The 21,383-nt window shown below is 27.7% G+C and overlaps 1 protein-coding gene and 2 long non-coding RNA genes across 4 annotated transcripts in view; 2 read left to right on the top strand and 1 right to left on the bottom strand.

Moving 5' to 3' along the window:
* The window catches only part of LOC102674556, a 51,700-nt gene that overhangs the window by 14,793 nt on the left and 15,524 nt on the right, over window positions 1-21,383 (bottom strand). Inside the window, exon 5 of the mRNA XM_031508138.1 lies at window positions 5,772-6,102. Within this exon, the coding sequence (XP_031363998.1) occupies window positions 5,772-6,102 (331 nt within the window). The remainder of the gene's footprint in view (window positions 1-5,771; window positions 6,103-21,383) is intronic.
* Window positions 3,444-14,900, top strand: LOC116184932. 2 transcript variants are annotated; one of them, XR_004149597.1, is made up of 2 exons: window positions 3,444-3,802; window positions 14,500-14,900. It is a non-coding gene; the product is annotated as an uncharacterized LOC116184932 (long non-coding RNA). The 2 variants fall into 2 exon arrangements; XR_004149596.1 differs by lacking the exon at window positions 3,444-3,802 and adding an exon at window positions 13,098-13,549.
* Window positions 15,754-21,383, top strand: part of LOC116184933 — a 12,475-nt gene continuing 6,845 nt past the window's right edge. The window contains exon 1 of the long non-coding RNA XR_004149598.1: window positions 15,754-16,346. This is a non-coding gene — a long non-coding RNA (uncharacterized LOC116184933). The remainder of the gene's footprint in view (window positions 16,347-21,383) is intronic.

The raw sequence follows: 21,383 nt of genomic DNA, 5'->3' as shown, positions 1-21,383 counted from the left end.
ACAATTAATTTAAAGAATCTTATAATATCGCATTTTTTTTTTTTTTAAGTTCATTTTTTGATTTGTTTATATAGATACGTCGAAAAAGTGAAAAGTTTTTATTAATCCTCTAAGTTCTTTTTATGCTCGTATAACTTTTCATTCCAGATGCCTTTGATTTAAAGAAGTTTTTACAAGTTCGTAACTTTAGAAGCGAATACTAAAATTTCTTCATTCACCTTTAAATTTTCACCCCATGATAAATCGAACTGATAAAATTAACGTTCTTCTTTTTTCTCGCGAGATATGTTTTCGAAAGTTAAAACGTTATAATAAAGTTTCCCTTTTGTTGCATCCTCTGAAAATATGTTTTATTTCTTGTTTCAAATAAACATTAAAACTTTGATGCTTTCCTTTCTTATTTTTTTTTATATTTCCAACGTATTATTCCATTAATATTAAGAGAAAAAATTTCTCTAAAAAATATTTAATACAATAAAAATTCATCACTTTTTCTAAAACAAAGTTGATTCAACGAATAATAGCTTATTAAATCGAATGGTAGCTAAAAATTAAATTGGAGCCGCCTGTACGCAGGCAACCAATCCAGCTCAGCTGATTGGACGGCCAGATTGCCTATATACAGGCGTCCAATTAATTTTTTTTTTATTATTCAACATCTTTGCGTGTTAATTTTTGTTTTTACGTACAATCGATCTAATAAGTATCCTACACGTATTTTAAAATATTCCAAACATAAAAATAAAATATAAAAATATAAATATGCGAAAAAAATTAGATCGAAAATTTCTATATTCTTTATTCGAGTTAAATAAAATCAAGAACGAAAATCAATTTTAAGCGAACAAGGATAAGAACGAAAATTAATCTCATTGAAGCGTAAACATAAATATTTTCTTTTTGATTAAAACTATCTCATTAAAGAACCGAGCGATAAAACGCAACGATAAAAGTGACGAAAGGCAAGAGACAATTTACGAGATAAGAACTTCTCTTTTTCGGATCTCGTTACATTTTTCTTTCGCCCGTGCTTTCGAGTACGGAACGCATTATACTTGCAAACCTTGCTTACACGTACAACCGAACAGAAGCGGTTGTATCTTCGGCTATATTATGACCCATAAAAAGAGGGTACAAGTGCGAACTCTTGTTCCCTCGTTACCTTAAGAAACTTTTATTACCGCATTGACGAAGGGAAATGTAGCTTTGTTCTTCGTGAACAATTATTATCTTATCTTCTAATCTCTCTCTCTCCTTTAAATTCTACACTTCTTCGATTCTTAAATTCTCAATTAAGAAAGCAGTGATGTTGGATATTTTAACAAATTGTACAATTTATGGAATTTATGATGGAAAATTTTTATAGAGTTTTTTTTTTTTTTTTTATAAAGTCATTATCAAAGGATTCAACAAATTGAGAATATTTTTTAAAATTGTTAATCAGAGATTGAAGAAAAAATTTTGAAATTTGAAATTTTATCCTTTGTGTTTTAATTTTCTTTTTTCTTTCTAAACAAACTCATTATTGTTTCCATTTGTTTGATTATAAATATTATAACTTTGCACGTGTACGTTTACTCTTGATATTATTGTATACATTATAAATATTAATTATACAAGCAATGCGTTGTACTATTAATGGTATTTTTGTTTTCTTGTTAAATACGTGTGGGAGTTGTGTGTATTCCCTGTATTATTAAAGAATAAATATTATATACGATTATTCTTAATTCTTTTCGTCATAATTCATTCAAAAATATTTTTACAATTTTCTTCGAAAATTAAAAATATCCATAATCCTCTATGAAAAATTGTCTCTTGAAGAATAATTGCATCCAAGATTTAAAATGACCATCCTGTTGAATTTTAACTTCAATTATAAATCAAGTTAACCATCGATCATTCGATCAAAGATTAAAGAATTATAATCGATAAATGAATAACTTTAAAATTCATCTAACAATAGACATTTTGCATTTCAATTTCTCAGAAAACAAAAAAACACTCAATTTTCCCCGAGCATCGTCGGTTTTTATCGCGACGTTCTCAGAAACGATGGATTAAAAGTACCCACCCATTCCCCCCCTCCCCTTTTTTTACGAGGGTACATCGTTTCTTCAGACTAGGTGCTATAATTCTCGAATGTTTCTTTCATGATTATACGTAACATAAACACGTTTCTTCATCTACCTGTAAATTTTCAATTTATCTAATAAGTGAAAATTATAATATATCGATATTAATATATTCGTAAGAATATTTTCGAGATCGGAATAAATACGAAAATCGATATACTTTTTGTATAGAAATGTTGATTTACGAGTTACGAGATTTGCGTTAGTCGAAGCGAGACGGAGATATGGAGAGAAATGGTGGCGCGACAAAGAAGGAGCTGTCTCGCACAAATTGTTTTTTTTATAGAAATAAATCTTAATCGAAATTTTTGTATGCTAATTTTTTGATTTTTTATCGATTCTCCAAAAAAATATTCCATGGATAAATGGAATGAAAAAAAAGAGAGATTTATATATTGTTGTATTAAATATTAAATATAATAGATAACTCGTAGATGGAGTGAGTGTACATCATAAAAAAGAAAAAAAGAAAAAGATAAATTTGTCCTCGAAAAAATAGAATTTCTTCTCTCTCTTTTTTGAACGTGTAGTCGAGCTACATTTTTATGTATGTATTTTTTTAAATCATTTATATCAAAAGTATGGTTTGTATTTCTGACGAAATAAACCATCCATTAACTTTTGTATTTTTATATTTTTAATACGAGAACGACTGTAAAACGGAGAGCAGAAATATTTCTCTTCATTTTTAATGGATAATATTATGAAGATTAAGAACTTTGATATGATTCAGAATTTATACTGCATAATTATTTTTCTTAATTTGAATGTGATTCAAAAAGAATATAATATTAAAAAAGTATTAAAAATATTAAAAACGATTATTTTCTTTTATAAATGAAATTTATCAGAAAATCATTTGATACGGTTTAAAAATCCAATAAAAAAGACTTTGATGCCTTTTTGTTGAAGATATCATCAGCGCCCTTTCGCCATATAGCTGGTTCATAGAAAGACGAGGATAAAATAAGAAGATATTTCAACTGGAGAGAATGGTATCTCATATCTTTTTGTTCTTATTTCAATGTCTTTCTTTTCTTTGCCTCTCTCTATTATCACCACCATATTGACAATAATCGATAGGAAAGATATATAACATATAGCTTAATTTATACATATTATCTATCTATTCAAGTATATGAAAAAAAGTGTCTGAGAAGCAATGATGTATAAAAATTTAAGTAATGATAAATTATTATATTATATGAATATAAATATAATATTCATATAATATTCAATATTCAGAAAGTGAAGAAAAAATTATAATCAATAAATTCTATTATATACTGCATATATAAGTAATTTTTAAATATATTGCACTAATAAATAGTGTATCAAGAGTGTGCAATTTTGCTTGAGATTTGAAAATCCAAACTTCGAGTCAGTACGGAAAAATTCGGGCAAAATCGGATAGAATCGGGCGGGATCGGGTGATATCGGATGACTTCGATAGTTTTCGGGATTTTAATATTATTTCAAATTACAAGCTGGAATATACTTTTTGTACATTGTAATTTAATTTTCAACAATTTGAGGTTAATTCATTCGATTAATTGATCGAAAGTTGTGTATTTTTTTTCGTTTATTTTCTGTGTATAAAAAAATATAGATACTCGTTTGACGGAAATAATTTCAAGAAATGATGAAGATGACATTGCATCTAATAGGTTAGATTAAAATATCATACACATTAATGATTTCATCGATTCGAAACTTTAAATATATAAAAAAATTCTTGAACTGTGTAAGTTTATATAAGTTATTCATTAACTTTTCATTCAATAATGCATATTTTTGTTAAATTAATATAAATGTTGTTTCGATAATATTAGCGATAATATTTAATATATATTATAATTGCAATTGTAATTAGAGTAACTAATTCAATAATTTAACATATTTATCGTTGGAATGTCATTTCGATTCGGATAAAATCGACGATGAAATACGTAAAGACCTTATCGATCACGTTTAATGGCAATTCCAGTTCAATTCGGTATGTTCAAGCATGAATTCTCATACGACCCGACACGACTCGAGGGCAACTGATCTTCTAATGGGTCTAGCTTCCAAATTGCTTATAGTTGATGTTGAGATCGAATGGCTACTCGAATCAAGCATATATCCATGAAATTATTGTTACTAATATTTATCGCGAAATATCGATATAAATTTAAACCAATTATTTCGTTATAAATATTTATAATTCTTCATTCTCTTGATTCATTTATTAAATTTCATATAAATATCTCGATAATTTTATTTTATTTTTCTCGAAGAAACAAAAATATTTATTTCAAAATCTATATAATAAAAATTAAAATTATATTCAAGATTAAAAATTTGAATTAAATTTGATGATAATGTTGATAAAATGATAACGATAAAATCGGTCTCTGAAACAATTTAACTTAACACAAGGGGTATATCTTCTTGAAATATTTTTCCTAACTAAATATAGGTTAGTTAATGTTTCGTGTTAAACAAACAAGCCTTACTTCCTATGTATTATATTAGGTTCAAACAATGGTTCAATTGACCTATTGTTAACTTGTATGGTAAACAAGCATAACAAGATTGAACCCTTAACAATATAATCTCAATAATAAATAAATCTTTTAAAACTGTAAAATAAAAACAGTTTCTTCAATTACATTAAAAAACAAGTTTTTGGTACTTTATGAACCATTCATTGATTCTTTTTATCATTGAAAAAATTAAATCTAGCTATATTTTGCATATAGAATATTCTTCTATAATTATTAACCTTATAATTTAAGCGTTTATAATTTATATTATCAGCTTGAGAAACTTCATAAGGGTGTTCATAAGGGATGAAAATAATCTCCAATGTTGATAATTAAAAGGTCTAACAATTTTAAGGATTTTCAAATTTCATATCTTATAATAAGCTTTAAAGAATATATTCGATAATTAATTATATTTTGGTAATTTATACTTTCCTTTTAAACAATTTTTAACAATTTAAATAACAGAAACAAAAGCTAAATATTGAATAGAAATCGATAGTCACGTTGGAATCCCCCTTTATATAGGATTATTTCTACTATTTCTAAGAGAAATGAGGGAATTTACTAATAATTCAAGCAATCATCGCATTCCTTTTCCCACTATAGTTCAACGTTTTGATTAAAAATGCTTTCCTTGAAATTGAAAGCCATACTACTACAAAACCTTGTCCGGCTGAAGAATTATTTATTCAAGTCATCGATCCATCGAATAAATCTTATGGTAATATAAATTGGCAGTGTTTTGCTTATAATATCACAGAATATTTCAAAATAAATGACATTACAAAGAAAATAATTAGAATTTTTTTAACTGTTAAAAGTCACGAAATGAATTATCTTTTCTATAATATTTAAATTAAATTATTTTTTAATTATAAATTTAAATCAATAATATCTTCTACAACGTGAAGCCAAGAATATGAAAATATTAGAACCAATAGTACCTTCTTAATGTAATAAGAGAAAGAGAAATGTCTTAGAACAATTATCCTATACAGATTAACAACCGACAAACAATAAATAACAAGCACAACGTGTACATAATTCACTCACCATCCAAACAAAATATTACACTTATTTGAAATGAAATTCGGCAAGACCTCACCTGAAATATGGTGACTTTTTTCAATACGGACAGATTCACATGCAGCGCCAATTCGGTCTTCAATTTGTCAGGTAACAATCCGAGAGCGGTGTTGATGTCACCTCCACCCTGTATCCTACCCCTGGACCAGCTGTAGTCGTACCACCTCAGCACCCTCCTCTTCATCCCGCCCGGTACTTTATGATGTCTCATATATGTCTTTGCACCGTCCAACAGTCTCTCGAATTCCAGCCGATTCGCGTTCCGGTTGGTAATCACGTTTCCAACTTGACCGACGATCGTCGCGAATATGAAGACGCCGATCAGGTAGCTCACTATCGTGAAGACGTACCTACGGATCAGGAAGCGAGAAAAAGAGCCGATCAGTCCAAGGAGGATGTGATCAGTGTCCTCGGTTCATGGACGAGCGGCCCCCGCCGGAGCCTTTCTCCTTTCTCTCTTTTTTTTTTTTATATTCTCCCTATATTCTCCTCCCTTATCTCCTTCTCTTCGTTCTTTCTTACTCCTTTACCTTTCTTCCCTTTCTAGCCTCTCTCTCTTTCTCTCTCTCTCTCTAGCACACTTTCGACACACTGCTCTATCTATTCTCATGACATTCACACTAGAGATGATGATTTTCCTATATGCATTGAAATGTATATCACGATTGGTATTTGAAATTGTTATATATATGGGTACAGGTGTATCGAAATATTCGAATTTAATTTATATTTGTTATTTGTTTTATTTCATTATGTAATTATTGGAATATAATGGATATTTAAAGAAATTGATAAAAATAATTTGTAAAATTAAAAAGGATTATTAAGATTTTCTTGCAAGTGATAATAATATGACTATATTTTTTTTTAGTAATTTTATTACTTTTCACGTGACACTTGTTACACGTCATTGTATTCATTATCATATGCATATTATCAAATCAAAAACAAAATAGACGATTTCTTGAATAAGCTTCATTAATTCATTTGTTTGTTATTACCTGCGATCTAGAAAATCATATTTACATTGCAAATTACTTGTAAATGTACTTAAATATTCATTAATAATCACATAGAACAGAATATGAATATATTAACATAATATACTATGTAAATATTTCGATACTTGTATAAAAAAATTCGTATATTTGTATTAAAAAATTTGTATTAGGCTAATGAAAATAAGCCACATGCTACTATACTATAACATCAGATAATTATGTCTTTTTTTCATCAACCTATACGTATATGTAGACTACAACATATATTGAAAATCTCTCATCAATATGTTCACATGTGCATATGTATATATTCACGTACATACACATTTTCTTGCTCAGAAAAATTTTTAGGATTCGAAGATATGGCGACTTTTTACGAATACGAATTGCGGTAAGAATATTTTTCGAATTTCCTAGAGGAACTATCGAACAATTTCCTTTCATAAATTATTCATGAGGAATGCGAAACGAATCGGAAATTGAAATTTTTTTGTTTTTTATGTCAAACGTGAACATGTGCTTTAGAAAAAGCGAATTTTAACACTTTTTGACCTCTTAAAAGTCAGGTTTTATACTCGTTATCGACGATCTGACTATTTTTGTTACGTTCTTTGCAGAATTTCGAAAATTGATATTAAATTGATGTGTCGTTATTTATTTTTGAAAATAAAAATATAAATATAAATAATTTAAAAATTGCGTTTCTTTAGAATGAAAAAAGGGTTTATTATTTTTTAAAATAAATTTATATAAGTTTTGATTAATTTCAATTTTATAAATTTAAAATATAATAATAGAAGTGAAAATAATGAATTGAAATTTCATTATTGATTTTTTGAATTTATTGAGATATTAATTATAATCATCTATTTATATTATATTCAAATAAATATTATAAATCTGTAATTCAAAAAAAAAAAATCAGATAAATAATTTCTCAAATATGATAAATTTGATTCTGATCAATTTTAAATAAAACCAAATTAATTTTCTTTTAACGATTTGTTCTATCCCTTTACACCTATCACTTCCGGTTCACGAAGGACGAACATTTTTCTGAGCGATTCTTTTCCACTCTCATTTTCCTCCATTCTTGCATTTATATCACACGATCACGTAACCGCTTCTCAGATGTGCTTCTAAGAATTTATATCATTCACGCACACATATACACATATACAGGAGCAAAGAGACAAGTTCGTGCATTTCTATCTCTCCACAATTTTTTCTCCTTTCTCTCTCTCTCTCTCTCTCTTTTTTCGTTCGTTCATTCTTTAACGAAAATTCTCATCCACCCACTTTCTCGCCTCCTTCCACCCCGGAATTCTCATACTTCCTGGAGCGTGTCCATGTTCTCTCAGACTCTGTCTCTACTTTTATACTTTTCAGCCATTCGTACTCCTTTCATTATCTTCAAGCCAGCTGAGGTTTTCTTTCTCGCGAATTCTCTAACATTGATAGATAAGGAAAGAAATTTTTTGGTTTCTTCGTGTTCATTGATATTTTTATACAAGACCATTTCATTGAAAAGGAATCTTTAAAAAAAAAGAAAGAATTTTTATCATTACAAATTCCTGCACAAATTTCTTTTAGAAAAAAAAAATCTAATATTTTTCCCCATAATTCCCCCCATAAATTCCTAATTCTCTCTAAAAATATCAAAAAAAAAAAATTTTTTTCTCAAAAAATCGATAATTTCATAAATACGATAAATATCTTCGAAGAAAGATAAGATAGATTTAAGATTATTCGAGATTTTCACAGGAACTCGGCAAACTGTCCTCAAGAATCTCCGGGTCAGGCCCTAAGGCTTAAGGTCAACGAGGAAAATTCGATTTGCGATTCGTTGGACTCTCGAGTTGACGGTAGATTAAATTTCACCCATACCACTTCCGGTCGTACCAACCGCCTTCTTACTCTGTATTCGCCCTCCTTCTCGAGCATGTGGGAGAGAGGGAGTACGCTAAAAACTCTCTGGTCATTAAGCGGTCGCGTCGTTAGGCGTGTTGCCAGATCTTGGAGAATTGGAAATGCAAGCTGGGTCAGCTGGGTAGAACCACGAAACGTCACTCAACGTGAAAAAAGAGAATATTTTCTTCTATTTTTTTCTCTCTTTTTCTTTTTTTCTTTTCTTTTCTTTTCTTTTTTGGAACGTCACGCTTCTTCGTGTATCTTAATGATCGCGTAGAGAGAATCGCGTGGACTGGAAACGTGGAAGCTATCAATTTACCAAGGTAGACACTCTCTATCTTTCTCTCTCTTGGCATGGTGAAAAATTAGTTCGCGGCACGTCGTGCCTCGGAAAGACACTGTTCTCACCCGTGATTAAATTGTTCCGTTATTTAGCTTCGTGAGAAACGTGTGAAGTTAGGCAGTGGTGATTAATTCATTCTTGGATTTGTGTTATTTTAATTTTCTTTATATGTATATTGGCAGTTAATAATATATTGTAATAATTTTTATATTATTATTAATAAAATATTTATGGTATAAATATTAATAGAAACTTTATTTTAGTTATATTAATAGATTTAGGTTATAAGAGTCTAACCTCACTTTTAGCCAAGTTCACAAATTCTTGGAATATATCATTTGGTTAGTGTATTAAAATAATAACAAATGCTTAAAATTTTGAGGAAAATTGATAAATTTATGATATATGAATAGATGAAGAAATTTAATATTTTTATATTACTATTTAATTAACATTAGTACGAGTTAAAATTTGTTAAAATCAAATTCTTTTTATTTATTATATATGTGATATTTAATTTTTTTGCATTTAATTGCATTAAAAATTATATGAATACATAATATTAACATTTAGATCAAAATATTAATAAATTTGATAAATTCGACGTTGAATTTTCATTACCCATAATCTCTTAATCCATCATAATACCATTCCATCATTAATCTATCAAAAAGTCTTTCTCGAAACTGACAAGTTTTCCTCTAAAACTTTTCCTACAGTTTCTACACTTATCCCTTCCTTGATTAATAAATCCAAGGACAAAATAAATCATCAATAAATTTCCTTCCTGAACAATATTCCGTATCGACATAAAAATGTGATTACAGAGCAAAACAATGTCGGTCGAAGGCGTAATCCCACTTTTCCTTCTTATATCCAAACGATGAAAATTAAACTCGGAATAGCCAAGTTTCCATTCCGTTCAATTTATGACACAATATCCTGGACCTTGACCGTAGCCTAATCTCCAACGTCTACGAGATTCTCGATATTTTAATCAAAGCAATTTCCTCGGTTTCATTTCTCTGAAATTATTTTTCCAAGTGGTGGAGGCGAAGAGGCTCGAAAGTAAGAAACCTCTCGAAGTGGCTTCCGCGTTCCGCGAGGTTAAGAGGTGAGATTTAAATTCTCAGGGGATCGACCTTTTCTTTTGTTCTCAATTCATCCTAATCTTTCTTGGCGTGAAGTATCGTGTCCTTTCAATGGGTTGAATGATTTTGAACAGACAGTTTTTGGAATTTTAATTTTGTCATAATTTTTGAATTTTTGTGATTTGATCTCTTGATTTGTTGAAACCTAACCTAAATTAATTTCTCTTTCTTAATATTGAAATATTATTTAACAATATCATTAATTTTAAAATCCTAATATTATTATGTTCTTTGAATTTTCTAATTTTGATTTATTAAAAATCTAATTTGTTAATTTAATTTAATTAGCTTAACCTAATTTTTCTTTCTTAGTGTTGAAATATTTTATTTAATGATTTTGAAGAGATAGTTTTAAAATTTTAATTCTATCATCGTATTTGAATTTCCATGAATTGAATTTCCAATATTGATTTATCAAATTTTAATTTATTAATTTAATCTAACTTTGATCTAACCTAATTTTTTTTCTTTTTAACTTGAAGAGATAATTTTGAAATTTTAATTCTGCTATAGTTTTCAAATTTCCATGAATCCAATCTTCATTCACCAAACTTTAAATTACTAACCTAACCTAATTTTTTTTCCTTAACATCATTTCGAAAAAAAAAAATAGTTTTAGATGCAATTTATGATATACTTCATTCTAACCTAACTTTATAGGATCAATGGTCTGGAAATGAAACAATTGGTTATCCGATATTGTATTTTCCCTATCTCTTTGTTCACGGATGGCACAATGCGATCGACAATGTGTCACGTGACGTGTTATTAATTCTCGCGTGGAGTGGGGGGTGAACACTTGCGCGGGAAAATTCGATCTCTTTGGAAATTGCATCGGTTGTTGGACGGAAATGCCAAATCGGGGTGGAGTTACGGCGAGAAACATACTCGTAAGTCCTCGATTAATTTTATTTCGATGGAAGCCAGGTTTCGACTTGGTTACCCGCTTCCAACCACTAAGGTTTTCATTTAAGCCAGCTGCGAAATATCGCGCGGGCTTATCCGTCGACTCTCTTCTCTTCGGGAATTTCTTCTTTTTTTTTTTTTTTTTTTGCGAAAAGTCGATGGTTATTGGATACAAAACCGATTTTATGGTGTGATACGTTCCTTGTTTTTTCCAATATGATTCCGTTTCGTTATATTTTTTTAAAATTTTTAAATATAGATGTTTGTATTTGAATAAAATGATTTCTATTGTGGATATAAGAGTATTATTTTTTAATTTTTATAAAAATTCATCAAGTATTATTATGATATTATGATATGATATTGGTTTTGATTAATATTATCTATTATTTTAAGATTAAAAAATATTATTAATGATTGCTTGCTAAGAGATAAAGATATTATTTATTTTTGCTCTCTATAAATCTATATATATGTATGTAATCATATTAAGTAAGGTGCGAGGATATTAAAGACTTTTTGTTAGAATTTTTTGTAATAGAAATTGTTGTAACTTAAAGTATTTAGGAGAATGAATTCTTGAGATAATGATAGATTATTTGGAAATATTTGAATTGTATTTACTATATGAAAATAATAAAATTTTCCGTGTAAATAATAAAATATTCCGTGTAATATTTTTTTTCCATATTAAATTACCATTTGATAAATTTTTAGATTAATAAATGTTGAAAAATTTATGATCGATATATGTGTAACGAGAATTTATGCATCGACATATGTATAATATTTCTTGTAATATAATTATAGAAGTTAACATGTTTTAAAATATTTTTTATTAAATTATTTAAATTAATTTCAGAATATCTTTATTTTAAACAAATATTTAAAATATTGAAAACTCAATTTAGATTTTATCAAAACTTTTCAATTTAACAATTTACACGAAATATTCAATTTATTTAAAAAAAATTTCAATCTGTTAAATTATTAAAGAAATCTGAGTATAAGATTAAAATTCAGATGAATTTGCATTAATTTTGTGGCAAGAAAGTAAGCATTTCTTGAAAATTACTTTCCACTTTCCTGATATGCAAATTATTTTTCAGAAGAAACGGAATGAAAATCTTCTTCCTTAATTTCACATTGAAATTCATGTCCCTCTTGATAATAAAATTATTTTCGCAACGTTGATAATTACCAAGTAACAAGTCCTTCTAAGATAAGTGCCTAATGAAGTTAATCCCGACGTTCATTGAGAACGTAATAGCATTGCAAATTTCCTGAATGTTTAAGTTTTCAAACTTTCAATTACGATTTCTTCCTTTTACACATAATTTTTCACAATTAAAATCAAACACAGGAATTTCATTAGAACTCGAAAATTATAAAAATTTCATATCTTTTGTTCTTCCTTCGCGAATTCTCTATATAAAATGTTCTATTTCATTTGGAAAGATTATAAGATTTTATATCTCAGAAGAATTGCCATTTTTGTGCAAGATCAGTATTTGTATTCAGTGTCAAGTTATTTTTCTTTTGATAAAGAAGCGAAAAAGTGACTAACTTGTAAATAAAAATGTATTTCTACTATTAAATTGATGAAAGCAGATTCATTTGCAGAAAGAAATAAAGTAAAAAATTGTTAAAATTTTTAACAGATTGATTGATATTAACAAAAATATATAAAATCCAAAATCTTTAATTTTTTAACAAATAATTAAAATTAAAACTTTTGAAGATTTTATTTTTCTTCTATTATGTTATAGTTTTTGTAATATTTTGTAAAATATAAATTATATGATTTCTTTATATAAATTTGTTTCATAAGAACAATATATAATATACAAATTTTGATTTCCTAATATTAAAGTATTCACTTTCATTCTATCTATGAATAATTAAATCTATGAAAATACAATTTTCAATCTTATCTAAATCAATCTAATCAATGTCTAAAAATTATCCATTATTTATCCTTTTTATTCTCTTTATTCATGTTAACCTATCAATTCATCTGCTTTAAATCAATTTTCTCATTTCAGAATCAGAAATTTTTCTCTATTTCTTCAGAATAAAAATATTTCATTCCATGATCATTTTATTGTAAGAAATAAGAAAATAGAATTCATCTAACCTTGAAATTATTCGCGCAGTAAATTCCATCCAAAAAGAACAAACACACCACAATTTAAAGATCAACCATAGAATATTTTATTCTAACGCTTTTCTTTCGAAACTTCTGTAAATGAATTGTCCATGCCTGCCCTCTATCGGTTGAATTTGCTTCGATCGGGCCGCCATTACGATAGCGAACCGATGAAGAAGATAAGGTTAACAATATCGAGGATATTCCCGAGCTATCGACGAGTACTATAGTTTAATGTCATTGAATTACTCTCTATTGGAAGTGCACCCTTTATCTCTGAAATTGAGTGCCAATTTCGGTTTATTAGCTTGTGGACAACTGTGATTCGATACTGAGGTAATTTTTCATTGTTGCAATATAGGTATTTTTTGATAGCTATTAAAAGCAATTTCAATCTTTTGTTCTTTTCTCGTGTAAATTTTTTATTTGCAAATAGAAAACAATAATATTTATTTATTAATAAAGGAAATATTAATTTATTAATTTATTGATTAATTTTTAAAAATGAATGGATAGAAAGAATATTTTTCAGATATTTTTTTTGTTCATTCCTCTTGAAAATTATAATTTTTTTTTGGGAAATTAATTGTAATTTATAATGAGTTACTGTAATAACATCATCATAACAATCATATTATATGACACCACTATAAACATTATGGTGAATTATTACAATGTATCTAGAATGCATTTATTCCATTAATTTCCATTTCATAGTACAATTAATGTATACTAAAGTACATATCAATTAATTTTATCAGAAAAATATTAATCTTTACTTGAATAATAGATATATAATAAATATAATATTAGAAAAGGATTATATAATAAAAAATTGTTTAATAAAAAAAAAAAAGTGAAAGATTTTTCATGGATTAACGCTTAGAGAAACAAATCTAATTAGAAATATTAAATCTTATAATAAAATCTTTAATTCTCAAAATCTTTAATTTCAAAAGTTAAAAGAGTTAAAAAAGTTCGGACAATATTAGATGAGATCGTGATGCATCGTGTTATTCGATACTTGATTTAAAATTTGATTGGTTTTGGATCAACAATAATCGAAACTTCGTCGATCACGCCCGAAATTTTCCGATCTTACCCGAATATATTTTCTATCTAAAATATATCTTTCCATACTATTTTTTTTCTCTCATAATCAATTAAATATCTAATTAATTAAATTACAATGATATATATATAAATATTACATCGAAAAATTTTAATTGAAATTATAATAGTCATATTTAAAATATCATTATTCTCAAAATCTATTAACGTTTCAGTAATCGAGGTTCCATTGTGTAATGACACTTGCTACGAAGCAAGATAAGTAAGTTCCAATTGCATGACAATGAAGAATGCTTCAAGACACCGTTGAGCTTCTTGCCGGTACTTAATACGCTCGATCGAAGAACGAATGAAAATTCCATGGAAGGGGATGGGTCTGTCATTGGCCGATAGAATATTCGCCGAGGTATTATTCAAATTAGATGGAATCGACTGTCGTCGACCGCGGGTTAGAACCGTTTGTAATAGAGCTAGGCCGGAATTCGAAATGCCACCGATAAAAGATGGGTTTCACCCGCGTTCTGAGAAGAACATTCCCCTTTGTCGTCGATACTCGTTCAACGACACGCTCACGTCGACCGAAAATTTTACGATATCTTCAATCCACCTCTGAACAGTAATCTTTTAGAGACTTTCAAAAGTATTGAGATCGGATGAAGAAATTAAGATAAGGATCGTTTCACCTTTCAACTTTCAACCTTTAAAGGATTTTGGATCTTTGTTGCAAGTATTTCTTATTTTTCTTCTTTTTTTCTTTTTTAGAGAATAATTTAAGTTAATGGATTTTTTTTTTCTTTTTGACAGATTATAAGTTTGTCATTGACATTGAGATTGAAGTCATTGTTTAAATGTAAGAGGAAGAGAATGTATTGAATATCAAAAGCTAATTGGATGAACAAAATTAAATGTACTGAGAAAGGATCTTGCTTAATTTAGATTATTTTTTATCTTTTAGATATTGAATATAATAATATATTATTATAATTATTATATATATTTTATATATATAATATTATATATATTATTATATATTATTATAATTATTGCATATAATAATATATTATTATTGATAATATCGAAAAATGTTTTTAAATATCTGACAAAAATTAGGATGAGTAATTCTGTTTCACATGAAATTTCATGAATATAATATGAAACATTATTAAATGAATTACATATGAAAAAATTTTTTAAAGTTTCAGTATTATTTTATAATGTATTACAATTTTTGTTGTTTAATCAAATATCCTGTTGTAAAAAACATTTCCAACTAAAATTATATAAAATATGAAAAAAATTAAATAAAATATTATAGAAAATGAAAAAAATTTGAGATCCTCAAAAGGATTTTATATAAAAAAATAAGTTTTATGTATAGCTCACATTCCATATATACACAAAAATATCAGATTTTTTAAATTTTCTTGTAATATATGTACATGTATGCATACATTATTTTTATATTAATTATCCATTATTTACATCTTGTGTTATAGTATCCTGAAAATTGCTGTGATTGAATCTATCTCCATGTATATTATTTTAAAAAAGAAATTTCCTAGCCATAATTTTTCGTATTTTTTAGTCAGAACCATTCCATTGTGGATATTAAAATAAAAAAAAAAAAAAAAAAAATGAGTTTCGATAAAATTTCGACCAATGGCTAATCATTGCGAAATGATTGTCGTATCGAGAAAAATGCGATAGAAATCGATCAGTTTTGAGATATTGCGAAACTCGATAATATCGATTTGAGGAACGCATCCGTTCCTGTCGTGTCATCGTGTCGTTTTGTCGTTTTGTCGTTTTGTCAATCGCAATGAAACCATACACATTCATGGATTTTATACAAATTCTTCGTGGTCGACGATGCTACGTTAAACACATTAAGTTGATTGTGATTAATAAATTTATTTTAAACAGTTTTCATGATCTATAACTTAATCTTTGTAATACGTTCGTACGAACGAATGATTGTGTAATATTGAAGCAGTGATATATTGAATATTCAGATTTTAAACAGTGAACTACTCTTGTCATGTAAGATAAAAAATTATTAATTGTAAATTGAATTTTTTTTTGATATCGTAATATGATATATAATAATATTATTTATTTTTATATTCGATTTATACATTCGATGTTTTAAAATATCGAAATATTTGATTTTTATATGTATTTTTATATATATATATTTTTATAAATTAAGGATTAATATTTAATGCTTTAATGTATCATTGATAACATTTTTTTCTTTTTTAAGAAGAAAATTTATTAAAATTTTCTCTATGCATTATAATTTATAAAAGGTGTAGTTTAGGTTAGATTAGGTTATGATTTTTCGATCGTTGAAACTAGGACGTTTAACAATTAATTGATTTTGATATGACTGTCAAACGACTATAAAGTGCATTTGAATGACATTAAGTGACTAAAATAATCACGAAATGATCCTGAATAGCTTTCAAATGATCGCGAATATCCTTTGAATGATTTTAATTATTCTATTATTTGTTCTGAATTCTATTTTATGACAATGATGCAAATTCATTAATTAAAAAATTAATATAATTCATTTTTTTAGTCAATATATATATTTTAATCAAGAATTTTGTATAATATTTTTTTTTTTATTGGTATTCTTATTCAAATATTGATATAATGAAAAAGTTAAACATAGTTATATTATTTCGTATTGGAATTACATGGAAACTTAGATTAATATTTTAAATAATTCACAAGCTATGTAAAGTTTCAAGAGAAAAAGTTTAAATGAAATACTTGCGTTTTTTCAAAGAAAAGAACTGTTGCAATGTGATGCAATGTTATTTGATTCCTTATGCATAATAATAATATTTGAATTCAAAAGTTTTTTTTTTTTTAAATTTATTTTTAAAAAGAAAAATTTATTTTTAAGAAATTTTATCATAAAGAAATTTCTTAAATTATTCTTATTTGCTATTTCCAAAAATTTATGTTTATAACACTTATTTACGAATTTTGTTCAATTCCATACAATTTTTTTTTGATAAAAATGAATATATAATAATTTTAAAAAATTAAAATAAATTTAAAAATTTCTAGTAGCATTTCTACAAAATGTATTTCACAGTTTCCAAAATTTGTTAAATTATTTCGAATCACATTATATCTTACCAAACATATAAAAGATCAAGATCTTCCTATTCATGAAATCAAACTTGTCTATTGGGACGACAAATTGGGAGTATGGACGTTATCTAAGAGTCTAGGCCATAAGCTTTACATAATACTGGTTTAGCTGAGTATAATATTGAAAGCACGATAACCAAGATGGCAAAGTGTCACGTATCTAGTGACAATCATGAAACAAGCCGTAATTAACTATACCTGTTGTTTCGCGTTGATTCGTGAGTTATCGAGCTATTCATGCATCACCCTTATGAATAATGGTCTCCATTGATTTATTCTCTACTGTTGAATGAGACATTCAATGTCTCTAAAACTATCGTTATTATTTGGTATACACATTATTTCTCTCCTTACTGATAATAATTTTATAAAATAAATTCTACAATTTTTTTATTTTTTTTATTTTTTTTTTATAATTATATTCTAGATAAAAAATATTTGATTAATGCTAGTTATAACGTTCTTGTTTTTTATATTTATGGAATTACTCATGTTATTGATTTATATAAAATAATTTTTGACATGAAAAAAATTCTAGAATAAACATCAAATTAAATTATCAATGTATTTAATTTACTATATATATATATTTAACCAATTTAATAAATTGAAATAAATTGTGATATATATAAATTATATATATTTCTAAATTTATTTTATAATTATAAATATGTAATTGATCCATAGCAACTTGAATTTGTATAAAAATTGCCAAAATTATTTCTTTTTTTTTTGAAAATTAAAAATTCAATTTAAGATTGTGAAGAATGGCATCTATCCTTAGAATTTCGAATTTAAATGCATTCCATAAAAAGTTTCTTCTATTTTAATTCACAATACTATAAATAGTAAATTTAAAAGTATAATAATCATATTTTTTAGTTAATTTTTATTATTTTAATTTCATATTTAATTGTACATACCTATATCTCTATGTAATCTTTGGCTAATTCTCATGTAATTGGCATAATCTCATGTCTTTGACATAATCTCATGTAAAATAATTAATAGTACAATTATTCTAATATTTTTAATTAAATATTACTAATGTGATTATGACAAGAAAGATGTTCTATCTATAATCAGATCTATTATACCTCAATGACATATACAATAATCCTTATTCTTTATCCTATATATTTCACTATTTACAAGATGCATCTATATTATATTTTACATTATACCCGCCCACGTAAAGTCGATTTCGAGAAATCTGCTTTCGAATTCGGTTCTGATATGATAAATATACATTAGTCCGCCAATATATGGAAACATCTGGATCGACAATAAACGATCCTGCGATAACAGGGCAAGGGAATGTGACTCGAATTCTATCCTATAAACCATGAGTTTTCACGTATTATTTGCAATCCGAATTTCACGATCGCGAGGGGGATCTAAATCAGATTACGTCCCCTATCTTATCAGAGCTTTTATGCATGGTGGAAATATAATGCCTGCCTAATTGATCCGCGCGAATCGCACATGGATTTGTTAAGCTTTTATACGATTAATAAATAAATGGATGATTAATCGCCATATCGGTAATGTAGATTTCTAACTATTTAAGGAAATTTCGAGTTAATCGAGTTGATATTGTTACGATATTATAAAGGATTCGGGAAAAATTTTAAATGCTGCGAATCGAATTAATATTGTTACTATGAAAAATTGATTTAAGGAAATTCGAAGTGTCACGAATCAAATTAATATTGTTACAACAGTATAGTAGAGAATTCTCAATTTAGTATTTAATTTCTCGATCTAAATTTTGTGAAACAAATAATCGATATTATTTTCTCACTGTCGAATGATTTTGTGAAACACTATGTGCAACAAATATTTTTATTAACCTTTCCAAACTATCCAACTTATAGCACAAAATGTACTCTCGAAATTACAGTAATTCGAGTAAAATCCTCTGTATAAATGAATTCATCATAGCCTTCTTTAAACCACCTTTGATTTTAAAAAAGGGAAACGTAACGAATCCTCTTAAACATCGCCTTTAATGTACAAAAAAAAAAAAAAAAAAAAATTATACGAAATACCGTGTGCAATTACCAGTGTCCATATGACTCGTAAAATTCCTCTAATAATATCTGCTCGATCGCGCAAGAGGGAGCAAAAAACTATCCTCCCATTCCACCAACAAAGATCAACGTATCCCTCCCCCGCTTATCTCTCGATCCTTACGATCGTTCCTTCTTCCACCACCCAAGCAACTGTTCTCTATCCTCTTCCGCGTAATTCTTTCTTTCTTCTTCTTCTTCTTCTTCTTTCTCCTTCCTTCTTCCCCCTCGAGTTATCAAGAGGGTGGACTGATCTCTCTCTCTCTCTTTCTCTCTCTCTTTCTTTCTCCATCCTGCGATCGATCCGCGGCTATTGCGTGGTGGAAACCGGTTTCATCGATCACGCAGGAGATACGCGAGAGATAGGAGAAGGCGTTTCCGCTCGTGTCGGTGCACCGTCGACACCTATTTACCGATACCTTCCCCCGGACAAAGAGTAATTGCCGGCTTTGCCGCCCCTTGTCCCGTCGTCAAAGGCTCACCCGGCCAACGGGACATGAATAATACTCTGATTTGCTTGCGTGAAAGCCGCCCCCAGGCGCCACGCGTAAATTCAACCGCGTGTGAATAACGAATTTCGGTTATCACTCCCGCCGATTGGGAGTAAGGAGTAGTTTTATTTCCCTTTTTTTTTCTTTTTTTTTCTTTTTTTTTTTTTTTTTTTTTTTTTTTTTTTTTTTTTTTTTTTTTTTTTTTTTTTTTTTTTTTTTTTTTTTTTTTTTGGTATATGCAATATACCAAAAAATATATATATGCAAGGGACGGATCTTTAGTTTTGATCGAGGATGTTGATTGCAAAGAAAAGTTAAAAAGTTAAGAAATTTGAGCATATTTTAATTTTTAAATAAGAGAGAATAATTCTGACAGTAGTTTTATGTCTCTTTTTTCTATATTTTATTTGTGATCGAGGATGATGATGGTTTTTTATTTCTCTCCTTTTTTTCTTTCTTTTTTTTTTTTTTTTTTTGGAATTCTATCATACGGTAAAACGTTGGAAAAAGAGTTCATGACAAAGTTACGTGTTTTAGTTGTTTTATAATGGAAAATAACGCGGTTGATATAATTCTGACGGAAAGCAGAATGGAAGCTCCGATTTTATTTTTTTGGAATGCTGTCATGCGTTACATTGGATGTTGAAAAACGAGTCCAAGAGAAATAATTGTATTATGTGTTTTAATTATAATTTTTTGAAACGTATTTTAAATGTAATCAGAGAAGAAAAATACTTTGATAATGATTATAGTAGAACAATATTAAATAATCTGATAGTTAAATTAAAAAAAAAAAAAAATTGAACCCTAGAAGAGAAATTTTCAATCCTCAAAATGCTAAGATATACGTAGAAAGATTCAGAAAAATCGAATCTTAATTTTCTTAATATTTAAAATAATTTTTCTATCAGTTCGAAAATTCCCTAGAATCTCTAGAAAAGAAACTCGCAAATCCTCCTCCACCACATCCATCGGAAGAAAATCATATTCCCCGCCAAATCTAAATTCCAAATATAATATAAACAAATGAAATTTATTCTGCTGTATCCACGCGAGAAAGAATGGCCTCGCCATTGCTCGCGCGGGAAATTCGAATGTACCAATCGCGTCTCCTTCCCCCTCCACTTTCGAATTCCATCGATTCCTCTCGATCGACCATTCACGCACTCACCTTTTCCTTCGCCCAATCAACCTTTCTTCTCACGTTCGCGAAACCAATCGCTCTCCCGTCACTTTCATTCCTCGTTTTATATCTTTCGCTCTCTCTCTTTCTTTCTCTCACTCTCACTCTTTCCTTGTCTCTCGCAATACACGCTTCGTTCCAACGTTCAATCTCAATCCGAATCGCAAGTCTAACGCCATTTT

The sequence above is a fragment of the Apis dorsata genome, unplaced genomic scaffold (assembly GCF_000469605.1).
Source record: "Apis dorsata unplaced genomic scaffold, Apis dorsata 1.3 scaffold_74, whole genome shotgun sequence".
In the NCBI taxonomy this organism is placed as follows: domain Eukaryota; kingdom Metazoa; phylum Arthropoda; class Insecta; order Hymenoptera; family Apidae; genus Apis; species Apis dorsata.
Note: the sequence above shows the minus strand (reverse complement) of the source record. Positions and strands in the feature narration are given on the sequence as shown.